At 49.3% G+C, this 26,554-nt stretch overlaps 11 protein-coding genes across 11 annotated transcripts; 7 read left to right on the forward strand and 4 right to left on the reverse strand.

Moving 5' to 3' along the window:
• The first annotated feature begins 2,798 nt into the window (after positions 1 to 2,798).
• On the forward strand, positions 2,799 to 6,045 carry TREMEDRAFT_44332 (uncharacterized protein). Its single transcript, XM_007004944.1, has 11 exons — positions 2,799 to 3,115; positions 3,231 to 3,766; positions 3,814 to 3,859; positions 3,904 to 4,185; positions 4,260 to 4,416; positions 4,474 to 4,641; positions 4,743 to 4,882; positions 4,965 to 5,138; positions 5,193 to 5,416; positions 5,461 to 5,602; positions 5,749 to 6,045. The coding sequence occupies exons 1-11, from the start codon at positions 2,954 to 2,956 to the stop codon at positions 5,986 to 5,988; spliced, it is 2,271 nt and encodes a 756-aa protein (XP_007005006.1). The 5' UTR covers positions 2,799 to 2,953; the 3' UTR covers positions 5,989 to 6,045.
• TREMEDRAFT_31545 (uncharacterized protein) lies at positions 6,035 to 6,421 on the reverse strand (the record flags this gene model as incomplete). The annotated part of the gene is made up of 3 exons (XM_007004896.1): positions 6,035 to 6,103; positions 6,222 to 6,332; positions 6,374 to 6,421. The coding sequence occupies 3 exons, from the start codon at positions 6,419 to 6,421 to the stop codon at positions 6,035 to 6,037; spliced, it is 228 nt and encodes a 75-aa protein (XP_007004958.1).
• Positions 6,422 to 6,791: 370 nt separating this feature from the next.
• On the forward strand, positions 6,792 to 10,089 carry TREMEDRAFT_44334 (uncharacterized protein). The gene is made up of 10 exons (XM_007004945.1): positions 6,792 to 7,329; positions 7,380 to 7,478; positions 7,525 to 7,658; positions 7,703 to 8,087; positions 8,134 to 8,692; positions 8,737 to 8,780; positions 8,869 to 9,042; positions 9,098 to 9,253; positions 9,503 to 9,925; positions 9,972 to 10,089. Exons 1-10 carry the CDS (start codon positions 6,868 to 6,870, stop codon positions 10,002 to 10,004), a joined length of 2,469 nt encoding a protein of 822 aa, XP_007005007.1. The 5' UTR covers positions 6,792 to 6,867; the 3' UTR covers positions 10,005 to 10,089.
• A 177-nt stretch (positions 10,090 to 10,266) lies between these two features.
• TREMEDRAFT_68999 (uncharacterized protein) lies at positions 10,267 to 11,226 on the reverse strand (the record flags this gene model as incomplete). Its single annotated transcript, XM_007005160.1, has 3 exons — positions 10,267 to 10,569; positions 10,867 to 10,961; positions 11,025 to 11,226. The coding sequence occupies 3 exons, from the start codon at positions 11,224 to 11,226 to the stop codon at positions 10,267 to 10,269; spliced, it is 600 nt and encodes a 199-aa protein (XP_007005222.1).
• A 313-nt stretch (positions 11,227 to 11,539) lies between these two features.
• On the forward strand, positions 11,540 to 12,697 carry TREMEDRAFT_74048 (uncharacterized protein; the record flags this gene model as incomplete). The annotated part of the gene is made up of 4 exons (XM_007005188.1): positions 11,540 to 11,689; positions 11,834 to 11,888; positions 12,017 to 12,556; positions 12,609 to 12,697. The coding sequence occupies 4 exons, from the start codon at positions 11,540 to 11,542 to the stop codon at positions 12,626 to 12,628; spliced, it is 765 nt and encodes a 254-aa protein (XP_007005250.1). The 3' UTR covers positions 12,629 to 12,697.
• Positions 12,698 to 12,944: 247 nt separating this feature from the next.
• On the forward strand, positions 12,945 to 15,189 carry TREMEDRAFT_62894 (uncharacterized protein; the record flags this gene model as incomplete). Its single annotated transcript, XM_007005082.1, has 6 exons — positions 12,945 to 13,051; positions 13,183 to 13,333; positions 13,458 to 13,735; positions 13,784 to 14,181; positions 14,230 to 14,356; positions 14,412 to 15,189. 6 exons carry the CDS (start codon positions 12,945 to 12,947, stop codon positions 15,187 to 15,189), a joined length of 1,839 nt encoding a protein of 612 aa, XP_007005144.1.
• Positions 15,190 to 15,331: 142 nt separating this feature from the next.
• Positions 15,332 to 16,905, reverse strand: TREMEDRAFT_69001 (uncharacterized protein; the record flags this gene model as incomplete). Its single annotated transcript, XM_007005161.1, has 9 exons — positions 15,332 to 15,409; positions 15,476 to 15,642; positions 15,873 to 16,006; positions 16,218 to 16,243; positions 16,286 to 16,353; positions 16,563 to 16,635; positions 16,701 to 16,771; positions 16,828 to 16,832; positions 16,886 to 16,905. The coding sequence occupies 9 exons, from the start codon at positions 16,903 to 16,905 to the stop codon at positions 15,332 to 15,334; spliced, it is 642 nt and encodes a 213-aa protein (XP_007005223.1).
• A 284-nt stretch (positions 16,906 to 17,189) lies between these two features.
• TREMEDRAFT_31011 (uncharacterized protein) lies at positions 17,190 to 18,366 on the forward strand (the record flags this gene model as incomplete). Its single annotated transcript, XM_007004829.1, has 3 exons — positions 17,190 to 17,375; positions 17,423 to 17,540; positions 17,648 to 18,366. The coding sequence occupies 3 exons, from the start codon at positions 17,190 to 17,192 to the stop codon at positions 18,364 to 18,366; spliced, it is 1,023 nt and encodes a 340-aa protein (XP_007004891.1).
• A 102-nt stretch (positions 18,367 to 18,468) lies between these two features.
• Positions 18,469 to 19,748, reverse strand: TREMEDRAFT_69003 (uncharacterized protein; the record flags this gene model as incomplete). Its single annotated transcript, XM_007005163.1, has 6 exons — positions 18,469 to 18,795; positions 18,843 to 18,915; positions 18,962 to 19,133; positions 19,184 to 19,333; positions 19,376 to 19,538; positions 19,581 to 19,748. The coding sequence occupies 6 exons, from the start codon at positions 19,746 to 19,748 to the stop codon at positions 18,469 to 18,471; spliced, it is 1,053 nt and encodes a 350-aa protein (XP_007005225.1).
• A 353-nt stretch (positions 19,749 to 20,101) lies between these two features.
• On the forward strand, positions 20,102 to 21,639 carry TREMEDRAFT_69004 (uncharacterized protein; the record flags this gene model as incomplete). Its single annotated transcript, XM_007005164.1, has 5 exons — positions 20,102 to 20,184; positions 20,227 to 20,483; positions 20,528 to 20,874; positions 20,936 to 21,551; positions 21,608 to 21,639. The coding sequence occupies 5 exons, from the start codon at positions 20,102 to 20,104 to the stop codon at positions 21,637 to 21,639; spliced, it is 1,335 nt and encodes a 444-aa protein (XP_007005226.1).
• Positions 21,640 to 22,133: 494 nt separating this feature from the next.
• Positions 22,134 to 26,537, forward strand: TREMEDRAFT_31499 (uncharacterized protein; the record flags this gene model as incomplete). The annotated part of the gene is made up of 13 exons (XM_007004888.1): positions 22,134 to 22,970; positions 23,067 to 23,222; positions 23,266 to 24,282; positions 24,325 to 24,447; positions 24,494 to 24,911; positions 24,955 to 25,016; positions 25,059 to 25,310; positions 25,357 to 25,503; positions 25,549 to 25,638; positions 25,689 to 25,880; positions 25,928 to 26,046; positions 26,099 to 26,309; positions 26,355 to 26,537. The coding sequence occupies 13 exons, from the start codon at positions 22,134 to 22,136 to the stop codon at positions 26,535 to 26,537; spliced, it is 3,807 nt and encodes a 1,268-aa protein (XP_007004950.1).
• Positions 26,538 to 26,554: the final 17 nt, after the last annotated feature.

Raw genomic sequence — 26,554 nt, forward strand, 5'->3', positions numbered from 1 at the left:
CTTCAGTTCATCAGACATCTCCTCGAAAGTGAACACACCCTTCGAAGTGTTGTTTTAGCCGTTCAGCTTCATTTTGGTGACAAAGTCTCCCTCACCAGGAAAGACGTCGAAAATATTCGATTTTCTCATGAAAAGGCCCTTCGACAAGGCCTCTCTGCTACCGAAGCAGCTATTACACGTCTCACCGACAATAACGATCTTTTTAAAGCGTTCACCAACAGTAAAAAAGAACTTTGTGGACTCGTCTTTACCACTCCGTCAGCCAGAGCTATGACACATTCCTATCCTACAGTCCTTTTCATGGATTGTACATACAGAACCAATCGATATCGTCTTCCAATGCTTCACATTGCTGGATGTACTGCTACGAATCAAACCTACACCTCTGCAATTGCGTTTTTAAGTCGAGAAGTGACTGAATGGTACTCCCTGGCCATCGAGGCCTATCTCCAACTCATTGGGCCTATCAACAATGATATCAAAGTTATCGTATGTGATCGTGAAATCGCTTTACACAACGCTCTGTCTATCCACCTACCTCATGTCCACCTTAATTATTGTCGGTGGCACATTCGCGAAAACATCAAGGTCAACTGTCGAAAACATTTTTCGTCCCTTTATAAAGAGGAATGGGTGGAGAAGTTATCTGAATTTGGTGATCATTTTCAGAACAATATCTGTAAAGCAAAGTCTGAAGAGTCATTAGATAAAGCTCTGTCATCAATGCAGACTCGGTGGGGACATGAACAGTTGGATGGTGCGAGGGCTTATGTGAGACAATTGGTGGATGAACATAAGACACACTTTGTCTCTGCTTTTATCGATAAATACCCTCATCTTGGACAGACAGCAAACTCTCGACTTGAAGGAAATCATAATGCATTCAAGAACTGTCTCAAAAATGCGTATAGCGACTTCTATGGATTACTGCGAGTTGCTCAACGGTTCTTCGACGATCAATGTGATACAATATTACACAAGATGGCTCATGACCGACTCGTACAGGATACCACCATCAACTCTGTCTTTTATAATGTCAAGAATCGAGTCTCTCAATGGTCAATTTTCCTCATGAAAAAGCAGTATGATAAAGCAAGCAGTGGCAAGGTCGAAAATGATGATGAGAGTAACCTGTATTCGACATCCATGGGCCTCCCTTCTGCTCTGCAGATAAAAGAAGTACTAGAAAGAGATGGTACCATTGCTCTTGGTCCTCTCCATCGTCATTGGCGTCTCCTTAACCCCATGTCCTGGCCAGACACGATCAAACAGGCCACTGCAAAAGTTAGTGGAGATGTTAGTGGGGTTCATCCACTGCTAGGGCCTGAGTGGGATGTCGACAATGATACGAATCGAATTCGAGATCCCCACCTTCGAAGAAACCGGTTGGTATTACCCATGAAGAACCTCAAGAACCTCACCACCACTCAGATCGATCTGACCACCATCGAAGACGACGATCTACCTGCTGATAATCCCTACTTTTTACCTCCTTCTCCTACTCTTCCTCCTTCTCCTAAAAGAGGGGTAAAATCGAATTCTACACAGCTCGCAGATGATGTCTCTCACACTGGCCGTCTCCACACTCAGTCAGAGAAATTCCTTGGTGTCAAGAAAAAGGCAAATCGTCCCTGTCCCCTGTGTGGTTCAAGAAGTCATGGTCCTAAGAAGTGTAAAAGGGCTAATGAACATCGAGAGAGGGATCCTGAGGCCTATGATCGCGAGGTAAAGGCGTATGATGCTGGAGAAACGACCTGGACAGAGGGATCAGTAATGGGGACTAATGCTGCTCTTGAGAAGAAGATCTCGAGTCTTCAGGAGATGGTTTCCGGCCTGGCTAAGAGTATTGAGGACAGAGATAAAAGGGAGAAGGAAAATCGGCCTGTAGTAGTGAGGACAGAGGACAGGATGGTGAGGACAGGAGAAATGATCACTAGGACAGGTTATTTGGTGGGTTTCTCATATGATAATGACATTTCTCCTTCCCTCCTTCTCCCCCTCACTGTCCTGCAGTCATTCCTGGCTATATTGCTCTGTCTCTGTCTATATTGGCCTCACGATTTCGAAAATTTTCACTCTTCTCTTAGTCTCTTACTTCTAAAAGTTTCCTGCAAGCTGATTGGTCCAGGAGACACCAGGAAACGGCCAATATCAACCGAATGTGAGTCTCTAATACTGCATTATCGGCTGTATCCGATGGGGGGTCTCTAATGAACAGGTACCCCCATTTTTCGACATTTATCCTCTTGAGGAGAGGTACCTACCACCCCCCCCTCTTCCACCTACTCTCCCTCCTCTATCCTCTCAATATTGGCCTCCCTATCCCTCCCAGGGCTCTTCTAGACATCCCTATGGCTCATATTATCCTCCTGGACACTGATAGTATGAAGAATGCATGGACAATGAGCGGAAATGACATGGTATAGCTAATAATGACATTGACGATGTAAGAGAAGAGTGAGCAATCAGAGGTCGCGGGGTTAGTGAAACCCCGAGGCCTATGTGTTCCTGGCCACGTGTTGTGGCAGGTTGTGCCCCAAGTGAACTAGGGGTGTGCCCCAAGTGGACGTCGGTTTTGCGCCTGCTGATGACGCGCCCCTTTGCCACGTGACAACTTTTATACGTCATATCACCCTTTGCCACGTGGCAACTTTTATAGTTTATCTGAGATGGTCGAGCATGTGTGCAAGTAGTAAGTGCTCTAGCTATGTAAACTGTATATATACCATGTACCATGTACTTACTTGCCATCGAATGCTGTAACCTTCTTATGTGATTGTGGAGCATGGTGCATGGTGCAGGGAGAAAATCAACAAGGCAACCCCGTCAATTCATGCCATACAGTAAACCGTTGGCGGCCGTTGGGTGCGTACATCTTGTCATCATCATTCTTAACTCTTTGCTTCTTTCAACCTCTGCGTCACATTCCATATATCCTTAAGAGTCCCTTGGCATGATCATGGCCGAAGGTACCCCATCCGCACAAGCTGGTCCTTCAGACTGGCGTACGGCCTCCCGACGTTCATCCAATCCTGGTCCAGGGAGACCGTCAAAAGAAAGAATGGTGTCTCTCAACTCGGAGCAGGATCGAGAGGAGGTTCTCAGAGAGGCCGAGGTGAGTTGGGCTAAGTTATCTTCACCTCCTGAATTCTATGACCACACTCTCCATCTGTTCTTTCATTGCACTTCTTGACAGTTGGGTTTGACCGGACAACTGACCTCATATACAGATCAATCACGTCGAAGTTGCTCTCTCCACTCAATCTGAACACGTCATCCCCACCTCTCGACCCCGATTGGGAATCTCCACACCTTCTGACCGAACCGACCCAGTTCACTCGGTATCTGCCTTGTACACCTCCGCTTCAGACTACTTCGCTCTTCCCGGTGCACCACAACTCACACGAGTCACAACATACTCGTCTTTACCTCCTTCACCCCGACCCGACTTCTCATTTGACCGTCGACCAGAAACGACGGAACTGGAAGAGGTGCTACATAGACTTCAACGAGACACCGCGCTTGACATAGAGGATGAAGTAGATCAGTTTTGGGAAGCTGAAGTGGGAGATGTAATTGGCGAAGATCATCATGCCGTAGGAACAAGATCCTCTGTTGAGAAAGTTGATAAACTTGAGAAAGCGATTAAATTGGACAGACCTGACACACTTGCTCCGGGTCAAGTGGGTAGCACGAGCGTATGGAAACTTCTGATCGACGAGGATGGGGCCGAGGAATGGGACGGCTGGATCGTAGATGGCAAATGGTTCGTCCACCCATACCTCCTACTCATGTACTGGCTGATTTCGGAAGGGAGAGAATCTCAAATTTCCTCGCTGTTCCGCTCGCTGTTGAAAAGGTGTGTTCACTTGACTGTCGCATGAAGTATATGTTGATCTGCAGGTGACTCTGTTTGGAGCTCTTCTATGTTTAGACGGGTTCCTGTACAACTTCACCATTTTACCCTTCCGAGCCACCTTCGCCGTGGTGCGTCTTATCCGTTTGATCTTGGAAGGAAAACCCATTTGGCCCGTTCCTCCTACTCAACTGCATTCTCTCTTGAGGATGTTATTGTTGGTCATCCCCACTGCGGTACTTTTGTGCGGGACGGACGCTAGCAAGATGTATCACTCTGTCAGAGGACAGGATACCATCAAGCTTTATGTCATCTTCAACGCTCTTGAGGTGAGCTATCCCTCCTCCTCTAATTGCATCTCCAATCTCGTTATGTTTTGTAGTGATAGCTCCGCTGATATCAGATCGCCGACCGATTATGCTGCGCATTCGGACAAGACGTATTGGACACTCTGTTCGCCAAAGAAACCCTAGCTCCGACCAATAGGAAAAGTGGTAGAGGGAGGAAACGTCAACAAGCTCGACCTTTGTTCTTCTTTGCCCTTGCCTTAGGCTATGTTTGTGAGTTCTAATCAGCTTGCGAATGTAGATCGGAAAGAATATCAAGTTGACAAGAAGTATGTCACACACTCATCTACTTCTACATGCTGGTGTCCCTCAATGTCGCTATCAATTCGTATGACTACACACTGCTATCGCTCCTCATCAGCAATCAGTTTGTGGAAATCAAAGGGTCGGTATTCAAGAAATTTGAAAAGGAAAATCTGTTCCAGATTATGTGTGCAGGTGAGTCTACAGCCTGCCTCCCTCATCCTTCAGACCTCCAGTGTTCGACAGAGTCGCCAGTGACACTTACTGTATTGGATGATCCATTACTGACGATACAGACATCGTCGAACGGTTCCAGCTAGGCCTCATGTTGTCCGTGATCGCCCTGCGTAATATGATAGAGATGGCTGGTTCCGACATTGCTTTCCTACCCAAAAGCTTTGTGCGAGGAAAACATCTGGTGGATGCTATCATGTCTGTGAGTGCATCTGGCAAAGGATACTACACACTTGTCCCTATGCCTGATAAGGAAATCCCTAAAGTAGCATGCTAAGTAACAGCCCGTTCTCTTCGTCATCGTCTCCGAGATGCTGGTCGATTGGCTCAAACACGCCTTCATCACCAAATTCAATCATGTCCGTGCTTCGGTCTACGAACGCTTCACTGATATCTTGGCCAAAGATGTCTTGCTCGCTGGTTCACTCAGCAGCAAGCGGACAGTCAGAGGCAGAAATGTGAGCTTCCATCCTCAAAACACGGGAAATTATGTCAACGACTGAAACGCCTAGCACCCGATACTGCTTGACCAATCTCCTCTTGTGGCTCGACGAATGGGATTTGCCTCTATCCCTCTGGCGTGTTTGGTCATACGCATAGCTGCTCAGGCTCTGGGTATGTTGACATCTTCTTCGCACCACACAGATGCGGACGTGGGTATGGGTGAAGGGGCATGGGCATGGACGGCTCTGAAATGGGCAGGTTGGATTGGGGTGGGTTTGAGCGGCTGGGGATGGTGAGTACGATTCTGCCGGCCGAGCGAAGAGACTAATGTCACAGTTTGGTGGCTTTGAAGATATTCCTAGGACTATCTTTGCTAAGCTTTGCGGCTCTGAGAAGGGAGGAAATGGATGAGAGAGAAGCGGAGGACGTGGTGAATGATTACGGTCGGAACCCCGTCGGAGAAAGTAAGGAAGAAGCTGTGCGTCCTTATATTTATCTGTTGCCGACATCTCACCAAGTCGTGTTTGAGAGAGGGTATCAAGAAGGGGGAGTACAATCCATGGTGAACATCTAGTTGATGAAGCGAAAGTTGTCGATTCGCGGAGAGGAATACTGATCAGGTAGGAGTACAACGCACAAACCACGGAATATCTCTCTCAAGATCAAGACGACCTTCCAGGTTACCAATCCCCTGCTTCTGCTGCTTCTCCCAATACGATTTTTCGTTCAGGTTCGACTCCCGCTCGCAAATACTCCACCCCGCCTCCTGGAATTGAGACCAGAACCAACACATCGGGGAAGAAGTCGTCAAAGTGGAAATTGGAGGATGTCGAGAGATGGACGATGGTCAAACGTATATGGTGATATTGCATCCAAATTGTTGTTTGTATATCATACATCTCATTTGCATCTATTCTTTCGCTGGTGGTTTAGATAGCAAAGATGAGCCTCGGAGTTTACCCGCCCAATCGTATTTTGCCTGTAGTGGGTCAGCTTCTGCGCCAGATCATCAAGGCTGAGAATGAGAGATGGAGTTTGAGACTTGAGGTAGAGGCGAGTTTAGCAGTGGAAAATGAAGACGGTAGAGAGAGACTCACATCATTGGACCATGCGATAAGGGCGATGCTGGCAGGTGCCAAACCCGCCAATATGAAGATATGTCGTGTGGCCCTTCTGGTAAATTTGAAAGTCTGATAGACGTTTTCTCGCTACCATATGAGCTATTTGTCAAAAAGCAGTGAGAGCTCACCATATAATTCCATCTCTCTATAGCAGGATCCAGCTGAAGGTCAGTCATCTGAACCGTACACCGTAAGCGGACGAATTAAATCCGTCCCATACACTGGAATGCCATTTTCTACTCAGTCACGGTGAGAAGAGGGACAACATACCCGGACTGGTTCTATCATCGTCAGCTTACCAATTGGATTCGACAGCGAGCTCACGATGATGACCGTCTCCTGCCATTATGTCCGACTTTGCCTCAACGTTTGAAAGGTCAACTGGTCAACTGGGGAGAACAGGCTGGTGGTAGAAGAGGGTGTAGGAGCGGGATCAAAATCACCATCACCACACCCGGGATTATCGTCGGCGTTTCCATCCTGTCCTTCCCTTCAATACCCTTCTCTCACACAGCCTACAGCCTATGTACTCGTACTGTAGCAGTTATAAAGACCTGCCTCCTCCTCTATTCAACTCGGTCATCGCCTTATCACTCGATTCTCTAGTCAAGGCTTCCAAGTCATGTCAACATATCGTCAGGAAAGACCACCCTCACCACCTTCTCCCTACAGACAAAGATACTACTCCCCCTCCCGAGCTGTCTCGAGATCGCCTTCCCCTCCTCCCACGAGGTATGACAATCGTCCCCAGTCTCCACCTAGGAGATATCCATCGCCTGCTCCTAGATTGCCACCCCCGAGGAGATACGATGACATACCTCGAAGACCCGAAGATAGATACAATATCCCGCCCAGACGACCGTCTCGTTCTCCCCCGCCCAGAAGACTTCCTTCTGGGTCTCCTCCTCGACGTTTCGACGCTCGGGAACCGCCCCGTGGACCCCGTGCATTAGATGATTGGACTCAAGAGGGGATTTTAGGTATGGCGGCTGATCGGGAAGCTGCCAGGGCTGCCAGATTACCTACACGGCCCAATCTTTCCGGTGGGCAGTGGGAGAGGGGGCAAGATCCCGAGGAACTTTCAGTAAGCCTTCTCTTCTCAGACGTATCGTTGACTTAAAGACTAATCGTCAGTCTCGGAGTGGTAGTGTTCAAGATGATAGGATACGAGGTCCTGTTCCTTCGAAAGAAGTGGAATTTATCGGTCTTGATCCAGAGCTCAGAGAAGATGACGTAGGTCTATCAAGACTGTCATGTAAGTGGGACGAGCTGATGGCAGCTCGCACAATATCTACGAGGAGAACATCGTGTCAGCTTTGACTCCATAATTTTTCGACGAGAATCTCGCATGAGGCAAGCTGCTCGTGTTCGATTCTCAACTGTCGCAGGAGCCACAGAGTTCTTGGATCTCAAGTAGGTCAACTATCCATCACGTTGAGCCGGAGCTGATGCAGCAGCGCTCCTTTCATTCTCATGCCTGCCCTGTACGAGCATTCCGAGCCGAAAAAAGTCAAGGTTGAATTTGCCACACCTCTATCCGAAACATCTCGAAACCTCCCACCTCGACCGCAGCCGGCCGCGGTAGCACCTGTCAGATTTGACGGCATGCGTGACATTGGGCAACCAGGAGACGGGAAAAGAGTCCTCTTATTACGTGAACTTGATCATCGAGTCCAAGGCACAGAGATCATCCGACGTATGGCGCAGGAAATATCAAAAATGATGGGAAGAATCGGAACGGAAATGGAAGCGGAGGGTGCTATCACGAGAGTGATTCGTATCGTGGATCGCCGGACTAGGCAAGGTTGTGGTTTGGCTTTTGTGGAGCTCGTCACCACCGAGGTGAGTCAGATTTATTATTTCAAGGACCACTGCTGACTATCCAAAGCTTGCTACACAGCTTCTGAGTTATTTGATCAATCCCATGACCCAGCCAATGGGTTTCACGATTGTAGGTGTACCAGCAGCTCCTTCATTCGCCAACCCGACTTCTTTCGTTCCACATGCTGCTGGACTCCTAGGCGGAGAATTTCTAGTCCGGGCAGCGCGTTCGGGAGGTATTGGCAGCGAAACCATCGATCAACCGGATGGCAAATACTGCGCGTATTGGAACGACCAAGCGGGAGCTATGGAGACTGCTCCTCCGGGCATGTCAGTTTCTGAGGATGGTACGTTGCCGGCCATGAAGCAATCTCTTCGCATCTACTTGGGTTCGCTCGCTGGCCCTCCTCAAGCGCCGATCGCCGCGGGGACCGAGATGAGCAACTCGAGCACGCAAGAAGGTCTGCAGGGAATGCAGCCCTTCAGATTTGGGGAAGGTCTGGGTTTGAAGTTGCCCAAAAAGGTCGCAGAAGAAGGAATCATTCCATTGACTAATCCGGGGATGTCTGTCTTGGACCACGATGAGACTGGTGTGGAGGACAAAGACACAGTGTTGTTATCCAGGAGTAAGTATCGTATGTCGGACATGGCTGTGGGCTGACAGGACCAGCCCGAGGAGCTCATATAGTGCCAAATTTGGCTGGTAGTAGGAAGGTAAAGAGCGGCTCTCTGTTTCCACTATTCTATTGTTGTTATCACATTATATGGAAAAGTGCTCACCACCGCTTCTTCTCTCCGACAGACTGCCAAAAACATTTCAAAGTGGAATACGAAACAGTCCGAACTTGCTGCTCCCATCGCACCAACCCTTGACCATGCCGGCCCACCAAGGGGCGTCTCTATGGCGAACTCCGTGATGGGTGTCAGGCAATCCAGTCTGACTGGACCATCTAAATCACCCTCTGTGGAAACTACTGTAACTTGTCATCTTCACTTACCGTCTAAGTAATTGACGTTGACGTTTATTACAGACTCCTCAACCTGTCCCAAGTGTACAAGAATCGTTCGACTATTCCGACTTGACAACATTGGCCACGACCGGAAAAGTGGCTTGCCTGCTTTGCGAGAGGAGATTCGGCTCCGAAGAGATGCTTAGGAAACATGAGGCGAAATCGGAATTACATAAGGCTCGCCCATCTCTTTGGATACACTCCTTGGCCTGTGGGTTCATAAAAGGGTATGACACTGACGCTTTGGCTTGTTTTTCCTGTTCCGTACACGACATCTTCGATTTTATTCAATCAAATTTTCGAAATTTTCGACGAAAACATACCTCGTATGTGGCCGGTATATCATATCGACATCTGGAAACCTGGCTTGACTGAATTTTGACTGGTTGACGACGCTATGCTTTTCTCTTCTCATTCGGACAACAGACTAACCTGTTGGATCCCACGATCCGTGCAGCTGGACAAGCACGCAAGATTTCCTCTTCAGGCTCAATGGAAAACGGACCAAAATATCGAGATCGCGCTGCTGAACGTCGAGAGGCATTCAACCAGCCTGCTATCCCTCTCCCCGAAGGGCCTCGAGTGCCACCGAAAGAACGAAAATACGCCGAAGCTCCCAAACCGCCACCTCCACCACCAGAGCCCGGTCGTGCTCCAGCGGAGGACGAAGCGAACAAGGGTAACCAACTTTTGGCCAAGATGGGGTGGAAAGCGGGTACGGGTCTGGGAGTGGGTGGGGAGGGAAGGGTGGATCCCATTGCTGTTCAACAATTTGAAACTCGGGCTGGATTGGGTGCCGCCAAGGGAGTTGATCCGACTAGGAGTGTGACGGGTAGGAGGGAAGATATGGCGGGTATCGCGCGATGAGTCAATTGAGTGAGTGCTGATGATACAGACCAAGGATAGGTATGATTCCGTTGGGAGGTGAGGTGAGGGTCATGAATAGCATTTTCTGTGGGTCAATGATGGACGACTTCGTAAATTGTGTCATGAATGTTTTTAAACAGCTTCTCCTTATCTACTCCACGAAGATAGCATGCAGAACCTTTGTGTCCATTCCGACCGACGGCGGAGCAATCACGCATGAGGACAAGGTGAAGATGCTATCGATGAAGTGCGGGTGGATATCGGATCGCTTGAAACTTGTATTGACGAACGGGGTGAGAGGGACATGTACTCGTATGCAAAGATCATGACGGACGAGGACCATCCACCCAAACAGCTTGTAATTCTACAATCTCTTCACCTTCCACCACCCTCTTATGCTCCTTTCCGACACTAGGACTGTTCACCCATCTTCTCAACCGTTCCATAGTCTGCTTATCAACTCCGTACTGTCTATACAGCCTCTCAATCTTCATAAGACTTCCGGCGTCGGAAGGAAGAGTCTTTATTTCGTCGAGGAGTGAAGTGAGAGATTGAGCGGTGAGAGTTGAAGGGGGGAGTTGAGATTGAGATTGACGTGCTGAGAGTGTACGTTGGGCCAGTGGGGGCTGGGAATGAGCACAGCACACTCTCTCAGGTATCTCCTGTTCATCCTTGTCATCACTTTACCCTCACCTGTTATACTACTAGACATCCAGCGTGTTCTTTGAGACAGTAGATCTAGACCTCTTTGTTTTCATGTAACGAGTCAAGATGTATGTGATCTCAATTGATCCCATATCCCTCTCGGAGAGTGAATTGACATCCTCAAAATCGTATGGGAGTCGAAGGATGTGCGAGTGAATATGAGCAGGTCAGTAATCCCGATGGCTGCGAGTTGTAGGAAGTAGCCTGAAGAAACCCACAGATTTGACAAAATGTCCGACATCATGTATACTGACCGGCCCTAATCTAGAGAGATTCGCCATGAACTGAGGGTCCAGCGCATCTTGTCTCACCGCTGTCATTCAGCTATAATTCTGGTTCCGATATGTTCACCGGAGATATGGAGGTGACGACCCACCTTGGTCTTTCTCCCCGCTGAAATTCTTTGTCGGATTCACATATCCTCCAAGTGGATTTTGAGCAGAGGATTGAGGAGAATGTGTCTGTCCAGGCTGAAAGAGAGAATCAGGATGAGGGGTTCTTGTTCCTGCCCATGGTGGGGACGGACGAGAGGTGGATGTTGGTAATTTCCTAGCTGATTTTGATGTCGAGGATCCCATCTCGGGGTGAAAGCCCCTTAGCTATTTTTGTATTTTGGGTGCACTTTCCACGAGGTAGTTGGATCGTACTGAAACCGGCAGTCAGTATCAGTTTCGGCTATATTCAGGTATGACCAAATAGTATGTAGGTTGAGGCGAGAGGTGGGACTACCAGAAGAGGCGTTTTCCTCCAAAAATCAACGATCGAGACGTCATACTTACCACGCATCTTTCTATACCGCACCTAGCGCACCTTTCTTCCTTTCACCTCTCTACTACCTTATAACAATCTCAACTTCCTCTTCTTCTGACGTCGATTGTGAGAGCAGCAAAGATGGACACACCTCTATCAGGAGACAAACTCAACGAAGAGAGAGCTTTCGTCAAGAGGTACACTGAAGGTTTGGCAGATACAAAGGTCGAATATCCAGCGGATTATTCTGCTCCTCTTGAGGACAGACCGAGAAAGGTGGCTACGGTCAATGTGAGTCATAGTTATTCTCTCCCTTGAATCTTCTCTCTAACTACTCTCGGTCACTGCCGTGGATGGAACACTGGGTGATAGTTTTCAAAGCGGAGAAAGCCACGACTTGGGAGATGAAAGGTGTATAGAAGCTGATGGGTTCAGGTCCCCGTTGCTGAACCTCCAACCTTGATGGAAGTCGATTCTGGACCTTCTCATGGTAAGTCTTCTTTCATTGATATCTTCACGCCACTTCAACTTCATCCTATAGTCCTCACCACATGGAAAATCTCATTCTCACACCGGAGGCAACAAGCGTCGAAATGGTTTCTTCATGCTTATTCCCAGACACCATCACCCTCACTGTGAAATCACTCAAACCTTCCCTCAGCGTCAACGTCAAGGCCCAAACCACCGATACCATATCCGATCTCAAATCTCTCGTCTGTAAAGCCGCTCCCACCGCCCCTCCTCCCGATCAACAACGTTTATTGCTCAAGGGCAAAGCGTTGGTCGATACGAAGCTGTTGAAAGAATACGACATTCAAGATGGCGCCGTCGTTCATCTTCTTCTCAAGCCTGCAGGTCCTCCACCCCCGACTCTGACAATAACCACTTCAATGGCCGATGACAGTTCACCCGGAACGTCCAGACCGCTTCAGGTCAGTGACGCACCACCACTCGGTCCACAGGCAGAAGTGTCAAGCAGCACGTTTCACAGGACCGTCTCGGATCCCACGTTTTGGCAGAAGATCCATGCGTTATGTGTGAGCGAGTTTGCTTATGAAGATGAAGGGGATGCATGTTGGGAATTGTTCTTGTTGAGCGTCAAGGGGAAACTCAGCGCGGGAGAGGCGGCAAAGATAAGGGATGTGGTCGGGGTCAGAGGTGAGTGATGTTCATGTCACACTGCTTCCGATTCGTGTGCTGACTATTTCAGGTATGGGAGGAGGAGCTTAGAGATTGATTGCTGTTCATTTGTAAAAGGAGATTATACTCTTCACTCTGCACCATGCACGTCCATGTCACTTACATCTGCTACGAGTGTGTAACTAGTAAAGTAGGATAGCCAAGTAGCAAGTGCCTCTCGAGTAAGGCCAGACTAGTAGAAAGTGCCACACTGCCCTTTAGCCTTGAAACGCCGATAGCTATAGCTTGTTGGACGTGACTGCTTTTGCTTTTCGACATGTTGATATCCCCTCATCTCGACGCATCTACTATATACTACTAGAACTACTATTTACAGCATCTTCACAACCGTCGTCATATTTCGAACATGTCATCTCAACGTCCACGAAGATCTTTGGGACCGCCCACATCAGCCGAAGTGACCACCCAAAGAGAGGCACCGTTCAATCAACAACAACATTTTGATGATTGCAAGTTGATCCTCTGCATTTGAACAATTCTAGCTAACAATTCAGTTCGAAGACGTCATAGCAAGCAGAACAAGGAGATAATAGCGTTAGTCATGATAGTTGACATGAGTATGGACCACGGACTGATGGAATCAGAGAAAATATAAATCGTAAAACTCAGATGAAGGGACTGCAAGATGAGATACATGCTCTTCAAATGGAACTGCTGGAAGTGCGACATGCCAATATCGCCCTACAGTCTCACATACGGAGAATTCAGAATCAAGGTGGTCAGATGGCACATGAGGTCAGCTATCCCTGCAAACCATTCATGACTCGTCATCACACGACTGTGTACCGGGCTGTCATGAGATGGACACCTCGGTGTGGATGAACATCCAGGGGGATCCGAGGCTCTATCTGACCTTCAGGCCACGAGAAAAGCAATCAATCAGATTCTGTCTCTCGTACCCGCTCTACGAGAACTACAATCTAATCTCGACCCTTCACCCGTCCAGCTGGACATCCGCGATATACCAAAAATCAACCGAGAAAACTTTCTCAGGAACATGGGGATGACCATCGCCACGAGACCCGCTTCCCAATTCGCCCAATCGCTAGGATTGACAGCATTGCACGAGGCAGCTGAACTGAATCTGGAGGACAGAATACACTTGAACATCAATTCACATCGTAAAAGGTCCAAAGGGTGGGTCTCCTTTATCATCCCCCCCGTCGAGCTCGGTTGACACTGCAGGAGGAGAAGTGGGATGGGTTCCAAAGCCGCTTCGAGATCACCCATTCCCAAAGGACTGAGAGACGTGTTGGATCCTCCATTAGGAGAGATGTCTTCTCCCAGCTCCACAAACTCTAGTCCTTTGGCACAGATGTCGCCAGCACCTGTACGTGGGGTCGAGAACGGTCGACGACGGAGGGAAAGTGGATTGCTCCCAGCCTCTGAACCTCAGCAGGAAGAAGAGGGTGAATGGGAGGAAGGGGAGAGAGTGTTGTTATCCCCTGAAGATGCCGCGCGCATACTTCCTCCAGCCACCGAATCGACGATGCTCCCTCTACCTCGCATGATACTGACCACGGAGGAGGATGCGACTACGGACATGCCTGTCAGTCCCATGAGGGCGTTATCACTAGATGAACGTGAGTGTGATCTCCACTCTCAAAAATGAAATGAAACTCATACATTAGCGTCGTCATCATCTGCTTCCAAACCTTCGAGCCAGTCGGATTTTTCCTCAGACACGCTCGAAGAGGAAGGAGGTCGGGCAAGGAGGGCACGAAGAAGTGTGAATTACAAAGAGCCCAACTTACACACGTATGTTTTCTTCTTTCTGAAGCCTAATCCCTGCTCCTCAGTTGACATATCTTAGCAAAATGCGTAAACCCGATACCATGTCATCGACAGACCCGCGGCGGGGTTCATCAAGATCCTCATTCGCTGCCACTTCACTTCTCTCTCCACCTCCATCTTCTCGTGCCGCCTCGTCAGAACCCGGCCCTGAAGTCATACCCAGCATGATGCAAGCCTTGCAAGCGTCAGTGCCTGAAGGATCGAGCAAGTATGTCACGGCACAGTTTGGACCGATGAGGAGGAAGAGTGTTCTTCCAAAGTCCATCCCCCGACCCGAGGAAGATGAAGACGATGATGATTTGGTGGATGATGCTCTGGGAACGGTGGAAGACGAAGTGGGTGACCAACCGGCCAGTTTATCGGCTACACTCGAGAGACCCACGGCTCCTCCCATAACATCGAACAACGGACTTCATAAATCTACAACCGTATCATTGCTTGCTCCTGCTCCTGCTCCTGTTGCCCGCTCTGGGATGTCGATCTTAGGAGTAGGACAAACTTCAAAACCACCTTCCGCATCCTCCAATCGGTCTGTTTCCGCTCCTCGCTCATCGCCGAGAAAGAATGTCAAAATGACATCAAAGGTTGGGCCCAACTCACGTCCGCTTGTCAAGGGGAATCCTCATATAGTCCCACTGGCCAAACGAGCATCGTCCATCGCTGCCTCTGCACTGATACGTGACGCTTTATCGGATATAGAAGAGAATACGGGCCCACGACGAGGGATCAAAGATCATACGCATCCGTTTGTGTCGAGTAAGAGTGATGCGAGATCAGTGTCAGGGAGTAGAGTGTGAGAGAGAATATAGGCATAAACATTATCCATAGCGTGTCTATGATACACACATAAAAATAGATCAATCCTCGTTGTATGACGTATCTGCACAAAGCTCCTCAGCATGAGTATCATGGGCTGATACAATAAAGTACTCGTACTCGTTATTTAGCAGTTTCTTCAAGGATGGTCTTGTTGAAATCTTCAAGAGGAATGAGGTCTTTCTCCGAAAGCAATTGAAACTGTTCGTCAGGTTGAGTGAGAGCATAACTCCGTGAAGAGACAGGGAAGAGGGAAGGATGACTCACCTCGTCGACGAACAAGAGGAAATGTCGGTAGTTGGTATTGAGATGAGCCTCGATCCCCAACGCGCAAATCTGGTCAAAGTGGGAATGATAGATATGAGCGTAGACTCTGAACAATCGACGAAGGATGGTTTTGGCTGTGGTCATGAACGTGGAAGGGAATTTAATCCCTTACTGTCAGCCGTACTGGTTTTGCTGACATCCGTTGGAGAGAGACGTTATAAGTGCAAGAAGAAGGGCATATTCCTAGGAGACAGCGACAGCAAAGGAAAGGACATGTTTCTGACAATAATGGAAAAGGAATCGGTGCACGAAAAGAAACTGGGACAGCTCGTGAGGTAGGGCAAGATATACGTGACAATAAGGCTACCAGTGTATTCTGAGGGAGGTTGTAACTTACCAATCTTTTGAGGGAAATGACGCTCGTCGTCGAGAATCGATTGAGTCCAGCTCATCAAAGCCTCGACGTATGCAGGGGCGGAAAGATGTGTTGGTTTTTTATACGTTTCTCCATCTTCCCAGAAATATTCGTATCTGCGAGTCAGGTGGTATCCTTATTTTGCTTTTCATCCCTTTTCAGTCCCAATTTATTTTCCGCCTGCTCAGAATCTTCCTCTAAGCTGGGAAGTGGATGATGCGAGATGCCGGTGTGAAACACGCAGGTGGTAGAACATCGCCACGCGAGAGCATGCGATTGGTCGGAAAAGATATAATTGGAGGGAATTGAGAAGGACGTGAAACACACTTAGGACCGGCGTTCATGATTGGACACTGGGATCAACAGTGCTCAATATAATGAAAAGTGGGAATCACCTCTGTAGGGGTGCAAAATTCGGAAATGGTACCGTAGAGCATGTTGACGTGGTTGAAAAAGTCGACAACTGTGTGTCAATTGAGGAATATCCGAAGACGATGAGGTCCAATGACCTGGTACAAGAGGTGTTATCAAGACGGAAGTCGATTCAAAAGATCAAGTGCAGTGGAGTTACTGGGAGGGTTGAATACGAGGCGCCAAATAGGTCGAATGGTGATACACTGAAGCCGGGTAAGAGTCTGAGATGAATGTCAGAGAGAAAGCAGACGAGCATACCATGAACTGCAATCCATTCTTGTACATCTTCACCTTCTGGAAGTTGAACAGCTGTCCGAAGGTTCCCGCTCCCCTGATGGTTAGGCAGGTAGGACGCTACTACAAAGCTCTGATAGGAATCGTTGGTGGGAGACGTACCAGAGTTTGTTGAGCGTATTGCTTCAGCTGCCATTGTTTAGTACCCTCTGCTACTTTCTTGGGTTTGAAAGCTGAGATGAGTATGGTCTTGACTTTACAAGAGCCTGCTCACTCCGGGATTGATTACCTCGTCTGAGATATCAGCTGGGTCCTGCCTGGGCTGTGATTGCGGTTCGAACACTTACATGTTGAACAAGTTGGACATAGTTGTATGTATCTCCTCACTGATTCAAGACGTTGCTCTTGATAAGCAGATGTGGATGTAGAAAGATGAAAGACAAAAGTAAGTAGTGTTGGTGGATCAACTTGAGAAATCATGCTCTCGGACGCGACGCGTTTTCGTTTTCGTTTTCGTTTTCTACTTGAACCGAAGCAGACACAATAATGGAGTGAGCAACTTAGTACTCCTTACTTACCTGACTACTACCACTTGGAACTTGTATCTTCATTCTCACATCTCTCACGCTGACGTTCTGACACCTACTGCTCATGTCTTCCATCTTCGCCTCCTTCTCCCTCCTCGCTCTCGCCGTCCCGGTCATCTTGGCGATATTACCCCTCTTTCTACCAGCTCATTGGTCAGAGCCTTATTCGTGGTGGGATCCTTTGATCCTCAATCGTCCTCTGGCAGGGGGTGAGGCAACCACACGATGGACTAACATGGGCTATTGGGAGGTAAGCTCACCAGGATATCTGCATTGAACCGCTCAACTGATGAGCAGGGAACGGAGGAATTCGCCGATGCAAACGAACAACTGGCCAGGAAATTACTCGATTTCTCTCGAGCAAGAAAGGGAGGGAACGTACTTGATCTCGCTCATGGTGCTGGGGAATCACTAGGTATGCCCCTTCAATACAAATCCTGCTCATCTTTCATCATTTCATAACATCACCATCACTTATGAGGGTGTTGGAACTATGGGTTATGGGATAGATCTGACAGACAGCTCTCCATCTATCTCAAAGCCCACCACCGGCTTACCTCGGAGCCCTCACTTCAAACCCTTCCGACACCTCGCTAGCTCAAAAGATGATATCAGAAAGGAATTTAAACACGTCCACCCCAATCGAATGGTTCACCACCTCGGCATCATTCAAACCCACTTCTGACATCCATCATCCCCTCAATCCCATGCGAGGTTATTTAGGCGAACCACAGACACATTTGACGAGATATGAAGATGAGGACGAAACTCAGCAATCTTCCCAAGACGACGTCGGGCCGAGGAAATACGATCTGATCTATATTCTCGATGCCATTTATCATTTTCCACCTTCGCTTGAGGGCTTCATAAAATCTATATTACCCACTCTGAAATCTGGAGGGGTTGTGGCTTACACTGATATCTTACCTCCCCAAAATCTTAACATCGTGACCCGTCTGATTGTGGCTCGGTTGTTCGGAGTACCTGTGGATAATTTGAGACGTGATTGGGATCTTGAGACGTATAAACGGGTGTTGCAAGAGATTGGTTACGTCGGGGTGGAGGTGGAAGATTGGAGTGATCATGTCTGGTCAGGCATCAGTGAGAACCTCCGCAAAAGAAGGGGTGTCTTGGGATTATTGAGCAGGGGGTTCCGATCAGCTGAGCGATCTGGATGGAAGTTTGTAGCCGTCAGAGCGGAAGCTCCTGAATTATCTGGGGATGCAGGTGAGAGTACATAATGCATACATATGACATGATTGTTTGTTCAAATACAATTGAGCTCGGAACCCGGAATGACGATTCTTTGCGACATGCGACATGAAACAATTTTTTCTTAATATTCACTCAATCTCGATAGGAGCTTCAGCTCCACTTCCTACACGTTTCTTATCCCTCTCCATTATCTCCCTTCGTAGACGTTCAAACTCTCCTTTTGTATCCTGTGCATATTTCGCCAGACCGTCACTCGTCTTGAGCCCCGAGACCATTTCTTCCCTTCCTTTTTCCTTGTCTCGTCGTCTGGAAGCTTCAGCTTCGTTGAGCTTAGCTCGTAGAGCGCCGAGGGACTTGGGATGAGACGTGTCGAGGTTGGAATTGTAGAGCAAGATCCATTCTTGAACCCGGTGGGCGAGGGCGGGTTTGTCTCCAAAAGTAGACAGACTGTAAGACTGTATTATCAGACAACCACGATTAAATGGGGAGAAAGGGGACTGACTTGAAGTAAACTACGCAATTCTGCTGGAGCAGCCAGGGAATAATTCGGTTTTGTGATCTTCTTCATTTCCATACTACCTCCTTCAGTTTTACAAGGATTTAAGATTATGATGAACTCACTCTTTCCCTTTCACAAGTCCCGCTCCTGAAAATACCTTTTTCCAATTTGCTTTTTGGTTCTCACGACGCTGATTTTTGGGTCTCGGCTTGATAGGTTGACAACCGAGGTCAATGTGCCTACTGATATCTCCTATTGGCATATTGATATCGCATAACGGGCATGATGCCTCGACTATTATAAGTTCTTCTGCACACATGATGGAATGAGTAATGAAAGCTCACCATCTTCGCTTGATTCTGCCATGTTGGTATACGGGTCCAGAGCAATCATGTCATCCTCATCGCCATCTATCTCCTCCTTCTTATCGGAGCTCTGCTTGACTGGGCTGACACTCCTACTCGTACTCTCTTTCCGTGGTCTTTTGGTAGATTCTGCAGCGAAAGCATTCTTCGGTCCGGTGTTCATGATGGAACGTTTTCGACTATTGTTGGAGGTCAAACCATGTATGATAGGTCGAGCTTCTTCCCAGGAGTCTACTATCTCTTCCAATGCTCGATTACGTCTGATGGAACCTTCGGAAGCGGACTCATTGCAGCTAGGACATTTCTTCATCACCTCGAGAGATCCACGGATGCACTGGATGATGAGCTTGGATCGTATAAGGGAGTGAGGACCCACCCGAGAGCAGAATGAGTGACCGCAGGGAATGGAAACAGGCCCGGAGAAGAGCTCTTTACATATCTGACAGTAGAGGGAGCGATCTAGTCGCTGAATCTGAGGGTGAGAGGAAGGGAAGGGAGGGAGGAGGTCGACAGCCGAAGCTAGTAGGGGATGGTTCAGGTCCATGGCAGCGAGGTTGTATCACAGAAGAGAGTGTGTGACGAGTTCCTGGGGGCCAAAGCTGACACCAGATACACCGAGCTGTTCCTTGCGATGACGATACGTTACTTGGTGAAAGAGGTGAGGGAAAGAAAGAAAGAAAGATGCAACATGCAACATCCGATACTTATCGAGTTTTTGATATCTCACTTTTCACTCTGTTACTTCTGTATCATCATCTCTCACTTCCGGGTCTGGGATTATAATCGGATAGCAAGCGGGTCACTATACTTGCAAGTACGTGGAGGGTTGAGCGTACTGTGCACACTTGTCCACCGTACTACGCCGTCACCCCGACTCAGATTAAGACATCGCATTCCATGACCTCGCTCGTTCTAGCCGTCGTCTTTCTGGCCCTCTACCTCATCGTATGGTCAATATGCCTCCTCGGTCTTCGCACAGCGTGAGTCTTTCAACACTATGATGATCCTCTCTGACCACCCAGGCGGAATCGCTATGCGGGCTACACTCTACCCTCTCGACTCGTCTCCCAACCTCCCAAAGCCGTCCCCGGTGTCACCATCATCCGTCCTCTCTGCGGCCTCGAAGATAACCTCTACAACGCTCTCGAATCCACCATGAAACTCGATTATCCAAAGTACCAAGTCATCTTTGCTCTGCAGGGTGGAACCGATGAGGCCCTCCCGGTGATCAACATGCTCTTACCCAAGTATCCCGATGTTCCCACCAGGACGGTCATCAGCCAGTCATCCCCTCTCTAAGTGACACCGCTGATGACGCTGCAGATGATGTCAAGGTTGGGGTCAATCCGAAGATCAACAATCTGATGAAACCCTTTGAAGAGGCCCAATACGACCTTCTGTATGTCATCGATTCGTCCATGCACCTCGATCCTGATGCTCTCGGTCGAGCGGTCGATGCTTTTATAGAAAGCAAGTTTGGCACTACCACGTTTGATAGTGATATAGAATCTGCCCCGCCTATCAGTGACGACTTACGCACACCACCTAGCCGAGGTCAGGTCGGTCTGGTACACCACGTTCCCTTTGCCTTGGTCTATCAAAGAACATGGGGAAGTCTGATCGAGCAGGCTTTCCTCAATACCACTCATGCGAAAATGTATCTGGCCATTGTGAGTGTTGTTTTGATACCTATCCTGAGGTCGGGCGTCATGTGCTGATTTTGACTCTCAGAACGCCCTCGCCATTGATTCTTGTGTCATGGGCAAGGCTAATTTGTACTCCCGAGCCAACATTGCCTCCCTGACCTCTCCTGCTCCCACCCTTCGCGCTTCTCTCAACCCTCCGACGGGCTTGGCGGGATTCGGACCGTTTCTAGCGGAGGATAATATGATTGCCTTATCTTTATGGCACGAACTAGGCCTCAAGCATGCCATGACTAGCGACGTCGCTGTCGATTTCCTGGGTGCCCTGTCCGTCCGTGGCTACATCGACCGTCGTGTGAGATGGATCAGAGTGAGAAAACGAATGACACCTTACCTCGTCACGGCTCTGGAACCGTTCACCGAATCCGTGCTATGTGGGATCTATGGATCATGGGCGATTGCAAGGTTGCTAGGAGCCAACAAGAGCGCGTTGTTTGCGGTGCACATGATACTCTGGCTCATGGTCGATTTGGGGGTTCGGAGAGCGTTGTCGACACATGTCAAAGGGAGACCGCCTGAGAGCACTTTGATATTCGTGTTGGCCTGGACGGCGAGAGAGTTGATGACGTTGCCCATCTTCTTGTATGGCTTAGCTAGCTCTGATGTTACATGGAGGGGGAAGAGGTACAGGATCGTACAGTCTGGTCAGTGGTCTTCCTCCCTTCAACTTGTGGGGTCAAAAAGAGCTGATGATAACCAGGTGAGGCTGTAAGATTGGATGATGACACATGATGTAATATATGCATAGAATGACCTTGTAGTAGATGTCACCAGGAGACGCATCATGACCATGTACCACGAGTACGACTGGGTGACGGAGGATGACCATTGCCACGTGGTCCGTCGCTGTCTCTCTCACTTTCACCACCAACCACCACCACCACTACTGACTTTCCCTCATATCTTATCCCCTCTACCCCACCTTTCTGCCCTCATACAGGCTACACTCGCTCACAATGTCTCGTAACCCACCCCCTACAGCCTCGAGGTACAAGATCTCAGCCCCGCAACCCCTGCTCACCCCTGTCTCGGACAGTCGTTTCCCAGTCAGCGATGCCCCTTCCTACCGTTCCGCTACTCCCGTTCAATCATCTCAGCCCATGCCCCCAGAATCACTTCGTACTGTCAACTCTTCATTCCGTCCCAACGGCAACCCCAATCTTCTTGCCAATCCCATCATCTCTTCCACCCCCGGTGGCGGTCCCGCTCGACCCGCACGGTCGAGGATGCGTGACCCATTCCAGCCTTCCACTTCCACTAATCTCACTCCTTCTTCTCCCCCCAACAGACCTGCCAGAAGAGGTCCAGGCCCTATCCAGACTCAGAACCTCCGACGACCATCTGCCGGTTCTGTCAATCAGGCATATGACGGTTTCACCACTCCCGTCTCTGCCCTCCCTCCTGACAACTCGGGCACCAGCAACACTTTGTTTTCTGATCCCTTTGCCGCAGATCGCTCGCAACGTTCACAGCTCCGAGCTCAAACTTCCGCCGCTGTCGAACAGTCTTCACGACCCACTCCGAGTAGTGCAGCTTCGGATAAGCTGAGAAATGTGGTGGGAGCCTTCATGTCTGCCAGCAGGAGTCGAGATGAGCTCGAACGTAGACCGCAGAAGAATGAAGCCCGTCAACGAGACAAGGCCCGGAGAGAGCACAAGCAGGACGTCTGGGAAGGAACGACAGATGGTAAATTCTCAGAGATTGAAAATGTGTTGAGGAAGATCAAGAAGGATTGGCCGTTCGTCCTCGAAAGTGACTTTTCCCCATCTACATTGGCACTGTCTTTGCTTTCCCAAGCACCTTCGTCGTCGCTGCCTCAACATCCATCTCTCAACTCTTTTCTTCGACTCCACGATGCCTTGTCGACGGCACTTCAATCTGCTGTCCAGCAACATTTTCAAACGTTTGCGGCGTCCCTCCCCGCACACGCCACCTTTCTCGCTACCCTCGGACGAGCACAGCAGCAGGTGAAGCTCTCGAAAGAAGCTCTGAAGGAAGCAAGGGAGGGGTTTGCGGGAAAAGGCAAGTCAGAACTGGCAGGAATACGCGCGAGGGAACAACAGGTTCGGGAGATGCTCAAGATCATTGATACAATGTGGGTGGCTTCCTCCGAAAACTTTCGCTTCTGAAGCTCACATTAACTCAGTGATGTGCTCAAGCAAACACCTGATCAACTGGATGGGCTCGTAGGCGAGAAGAAATTCCTCAAAGCTTCCTTGATCCTCATGCGAAGTCTAAAGACCGTAAACCGACCGGAAATCGCGGAGATAGGAGCAATGTCAGATCTAAAATCTTATTTTACCTCACAGGAGTCGGTAGGTTGCACATCGATACCACCCATGGGAAACTTATCCGCAGACACTCACAGACATCCTAGTTGAGGAACTACACAATCATCTCTACCTCAAAAATTACTATTCCGACTCTCGTTGGCGTGCCTACACTCCTGGACAATACACGCGTGAGTTGTTCAACGTCTCACGCCCTGCTTCGCTGACCTGGGAAGTTCCCGTCCTAGAAGGCCCTGACAACGATTCCAGCCGTCCAAATTCCCTCCGGCAATCCTTTCAAAACTCCTCACTCAATGACAACGCTGTTGCAGGTCCAGGCCCATCATCACGCTTCTCGCGCTACATTTCAAGCCTCGCTGTCAAGCCGGCTCATGATCCCACTCTTGAGCTCGATCCTGAGTATGGTAGTAACTCTGCTACCTTGGTTAATGGAGGTGGAGCAAATGGTATGGCCCCCGTGTCGTCGTCACACATGTCCCTCATCTCTCTTGCCGGTCATCAAGCATCGGAGCAAAACAACCCAGAGGTCGACTCTTTCACTTATGTGGAGACCCTGCTGGAAGCCCTGGCAACACTGGGCCATTTAAGCACTGCTCTGGATAAGGTGGCACAGCGGACGGCCACCGAAGTGCACGCTCTCGTGGACGCAACGCTGGATGAGGTGGAAGAAAGAGCCGATCAACGCAGAGAGGAGTCCGAAGCCATGGCAAGACCCCAAAGCATGTTGATGAACGGAAATCCCGAGGTTCTGGTCGCACAAACCGAGCAAACCACCCACCGTAAATCCCTCTTCGCTCCGGCTGAAACGCTACGAATTGCTGTCGCCCTTGATGCTGCTGGTCCAGCCAAGCACGCCGTCATTCTACGCGATTTGTTCTGGACTTTGTATTCCAAGTTAGCTGCGGTGTTGGAGAACCACCGGGTGGTGTACGAGGTGTCACGTTGGATCTCTTCTGTGAGTCGCGTTTCCACTTGCTTTCATTTGCTAATTGTGCAGCGACGAGATTTCAAGGATGTTTCAGCCAAGGCCTCGACGGGATTGAACATTCCCGTTCTGGAAGTATGGAAGCCTGTCCAGCAAGAGGTGCGTTGATTTCACAGGAACAAGCTGTTGCTCACTCTACAGGTTCGAAATCTATTGCAGGACTACTTGACAGACGATGCCCAAGCATATGACTCTGACCGGCATCCCATCATGTCCATCAATGAGATTCTACGTGATGGTAAGGTTGCCCGTGACAAGCAGAGAGTGGGTTTCGACCACAGCAGTACAATGCTCCAGCTGACCCACCTAGCAAATGTTCCATTTTGGTGACACCGACACTCGGGCTATGAACAATGATCTCAAAATCTATGACGACTCAGTGCAACAAGCTCTCAAAACTTCAGTGCCCGGATTGGTAAACATGCAGACTGCGCCTGATGGTCCTGCCAATGCGCAGCATCAGGTGTTACAAGGCAGCATGGCCGATGCGGATGATTCTTATGCCGGGAGCGCCCGACACCGTACCCTTATCCCTCCCAATGCTTTCAACGTCTCCACTTTGTTCCAACCCACCCTTGCGTTTATAGAGCGAGCTACAGAAGTCGTCCCTCCGGGATTCGAAGAAGAAACCAGCGGATTTAGTTCGGTTCTGGAAGACTTTGTTGTCAAGGTCTTTCTACCGCAACTGGACGAGAAAGTTACCGCGTCCTTCCAGCAGGCCGTGTCAGGTGAGTGGTTGTGTGATTACCTGGTCGACCTCTAACGTCGCAGGCTATGATGCATATCAGCTTGATCGCTTTGTGGACCATGGCTTGGATAAACCTCCGCTGAAGGTGCGCCTCCCTCGGCACTTGTTGCAGAAGACTGACTTGCAGTCTAGCGTCCGTGTCATGGCACTAATTCATGGCCTCTGTGTGATGCTACAAACGACCCCTTTCCACAGAGAGAATTACAGTCGTCTCATCATCGGGGTCATCGTCCAGTATTACCAGCAGTGCAGCGCGAGGTTCAAGGAGCTGGCATCGTTACCTGCACAAGGGTTGGGAGAGCCACCTTTGGCCTTGCCAGCTCAATGGGCACAAAGAGAGGATATCATTGCTTGCCTAGGTGATCTCCGGAATGTGATAGTGAGTCCGCATGTTTCCCACCGGTCTACGACTGATCTTCTTTCAGCCCGTCGATCTTGCTGAGGTCCATGTCGTATCGATGAAGGAAGTCAAACTCGAGATGGACCTGCTAGGAGATGGCATCCTGGTGGAATCCCAACTCATCAGCTCGACCCGCAAGCTTGAAGCGTTGGGAACTTTGATGCAGAGTTTGGTGAGCATTTATTCCCGACGAGCGTTGACAAGACTGAGAAGGTAGCGATGGTTCATTGATTCATTGTTGGATTTACAGACCGAGGCAGAAGATTCTATTTCGCCTGACGGTAACGAACCACTGGGGTCTGCCATTGTGCGTCTTTTCCATTCAGAGCGGAGCCGCCAACACTGATATTCGTCTAGACCAGCTCACTCGCCCCGCCCGAGCAGCTCAACCCGGAGGATGAACCTCGTCTCCCTTTGACAAGAGCGATGGCACAACGGTACGAAGCCATTGTGCAGACGTACGAGCAATTAGCCGAGATGGTCCTCAACACTATCCGTCTCGAAATCAGATGTCGTGTTGTCTGCAACCTCGGAGCGTCGCTTCGTACCGTGGGTTTACATCAACCTCGTCAAGCACTTGACCAGCTAACGGTCAGGGTGAATTTCGACTGGAGAGCGAATCCTTTGAACCGGATCCCGATGTCGTGGATCTCAACGGTAGCTTGACCGAATGTGACGACGTCGTCTCGGCTACACTGGTAGACGCCGACCGCGAGTGAGTAAATTGGAGGTCCGACGAGAGACCGACCACTGCTGATTGGGATTAGTTTTGTTTTTCGAGGTCTGGGTAGCCTCGTGGATCACATGTTCATTCACGCCGCAAGATCCATCAAGATGGTCAACCTTGCCGGAGTACACAAGATGAAACGGGATATTCTGGCCCTTCAACAAGCCCTTCGAGGAATCAACCATGGTCCCGAGGAAGGTATACTCAGTCGCGCCATGACGTATTGGGATTTGTACGGACGAGGACCGAAGGTGAGGTGTTTTTGAAAGTCATCAAGTAAAACAACTGACTCGCAGGAAATGCTCGAAACCATACGAATCAACAAACCCATGTTCACATTCGAAGATTACAACACGATGCTCAATTTACAATGCAAGACCGACATGTCTGAAGCACCCTCATCCGAACTGAACACTTATTTAATCGACCTACACGCCTTGTCCATGTCAATTGAGGGATGGGAGATTGGGATTGAATGAGCTAAAATAACGAAACG

This window comes from Tremella mesenterica, assembly GCF_000271645.1.
Source record: "Tremella mesenterica DSM 1558 unplaced genomic scaffold TREMEscaffold_6, whole genome shotgun sequence".
NCBI lineage: Eukaryota > Fungi > Basidiomycota > Tremellomycetes > Tremellales > Tremellaceae > Tremella > Tremella mesenterica.

Bases quoted from the DNA above. Each gene is read 5' to 3' on its own strand.
- TREMEDRAFT_44334 (XM_007004945.1), top strand. From the start codon at position 6,868: ATGTCAACATATCGTCAGGAAAGACCACCCTCACCACCTTCTCCCTAC. The intron at 7,479-7,524 runs GTAGGTCTATCA...AGCTGATGGCAG, and splicing joins CAGAGCTCAGAGAAGATGAC to CTCGCACAATATCTACGAGG. The intron at 9,254-9,502 runs GCTCGCCCATCT...TTCGGACAACAG, and splicing joins CGAAATCGGAATTACATAAG to ACTAACCTGTTGGATCCCAC.
- TREMEDRAFT_44332 (XM_007004944.1), top strand. From the start codon at position 2,954: ATGATCATGGCCGAAGGTACCCCATCCGCACAAGCTGGTCCTTCAGAC. The intron at 4,417-4,473 runs GTGAGTTCTAAT...GTTGACAAGAAG, and splicing joins CCTTGCCTTAGGCTATGTTT to TATGTCACACACTCATCTAC. The intron at 5,603-5,748 runs GTGCGTCCTTAT...CTGATCAGGTAG, and splicing joins GAGAAAGTAAGGAAGAAGCT to GAGTACAACGCACAAACCAC.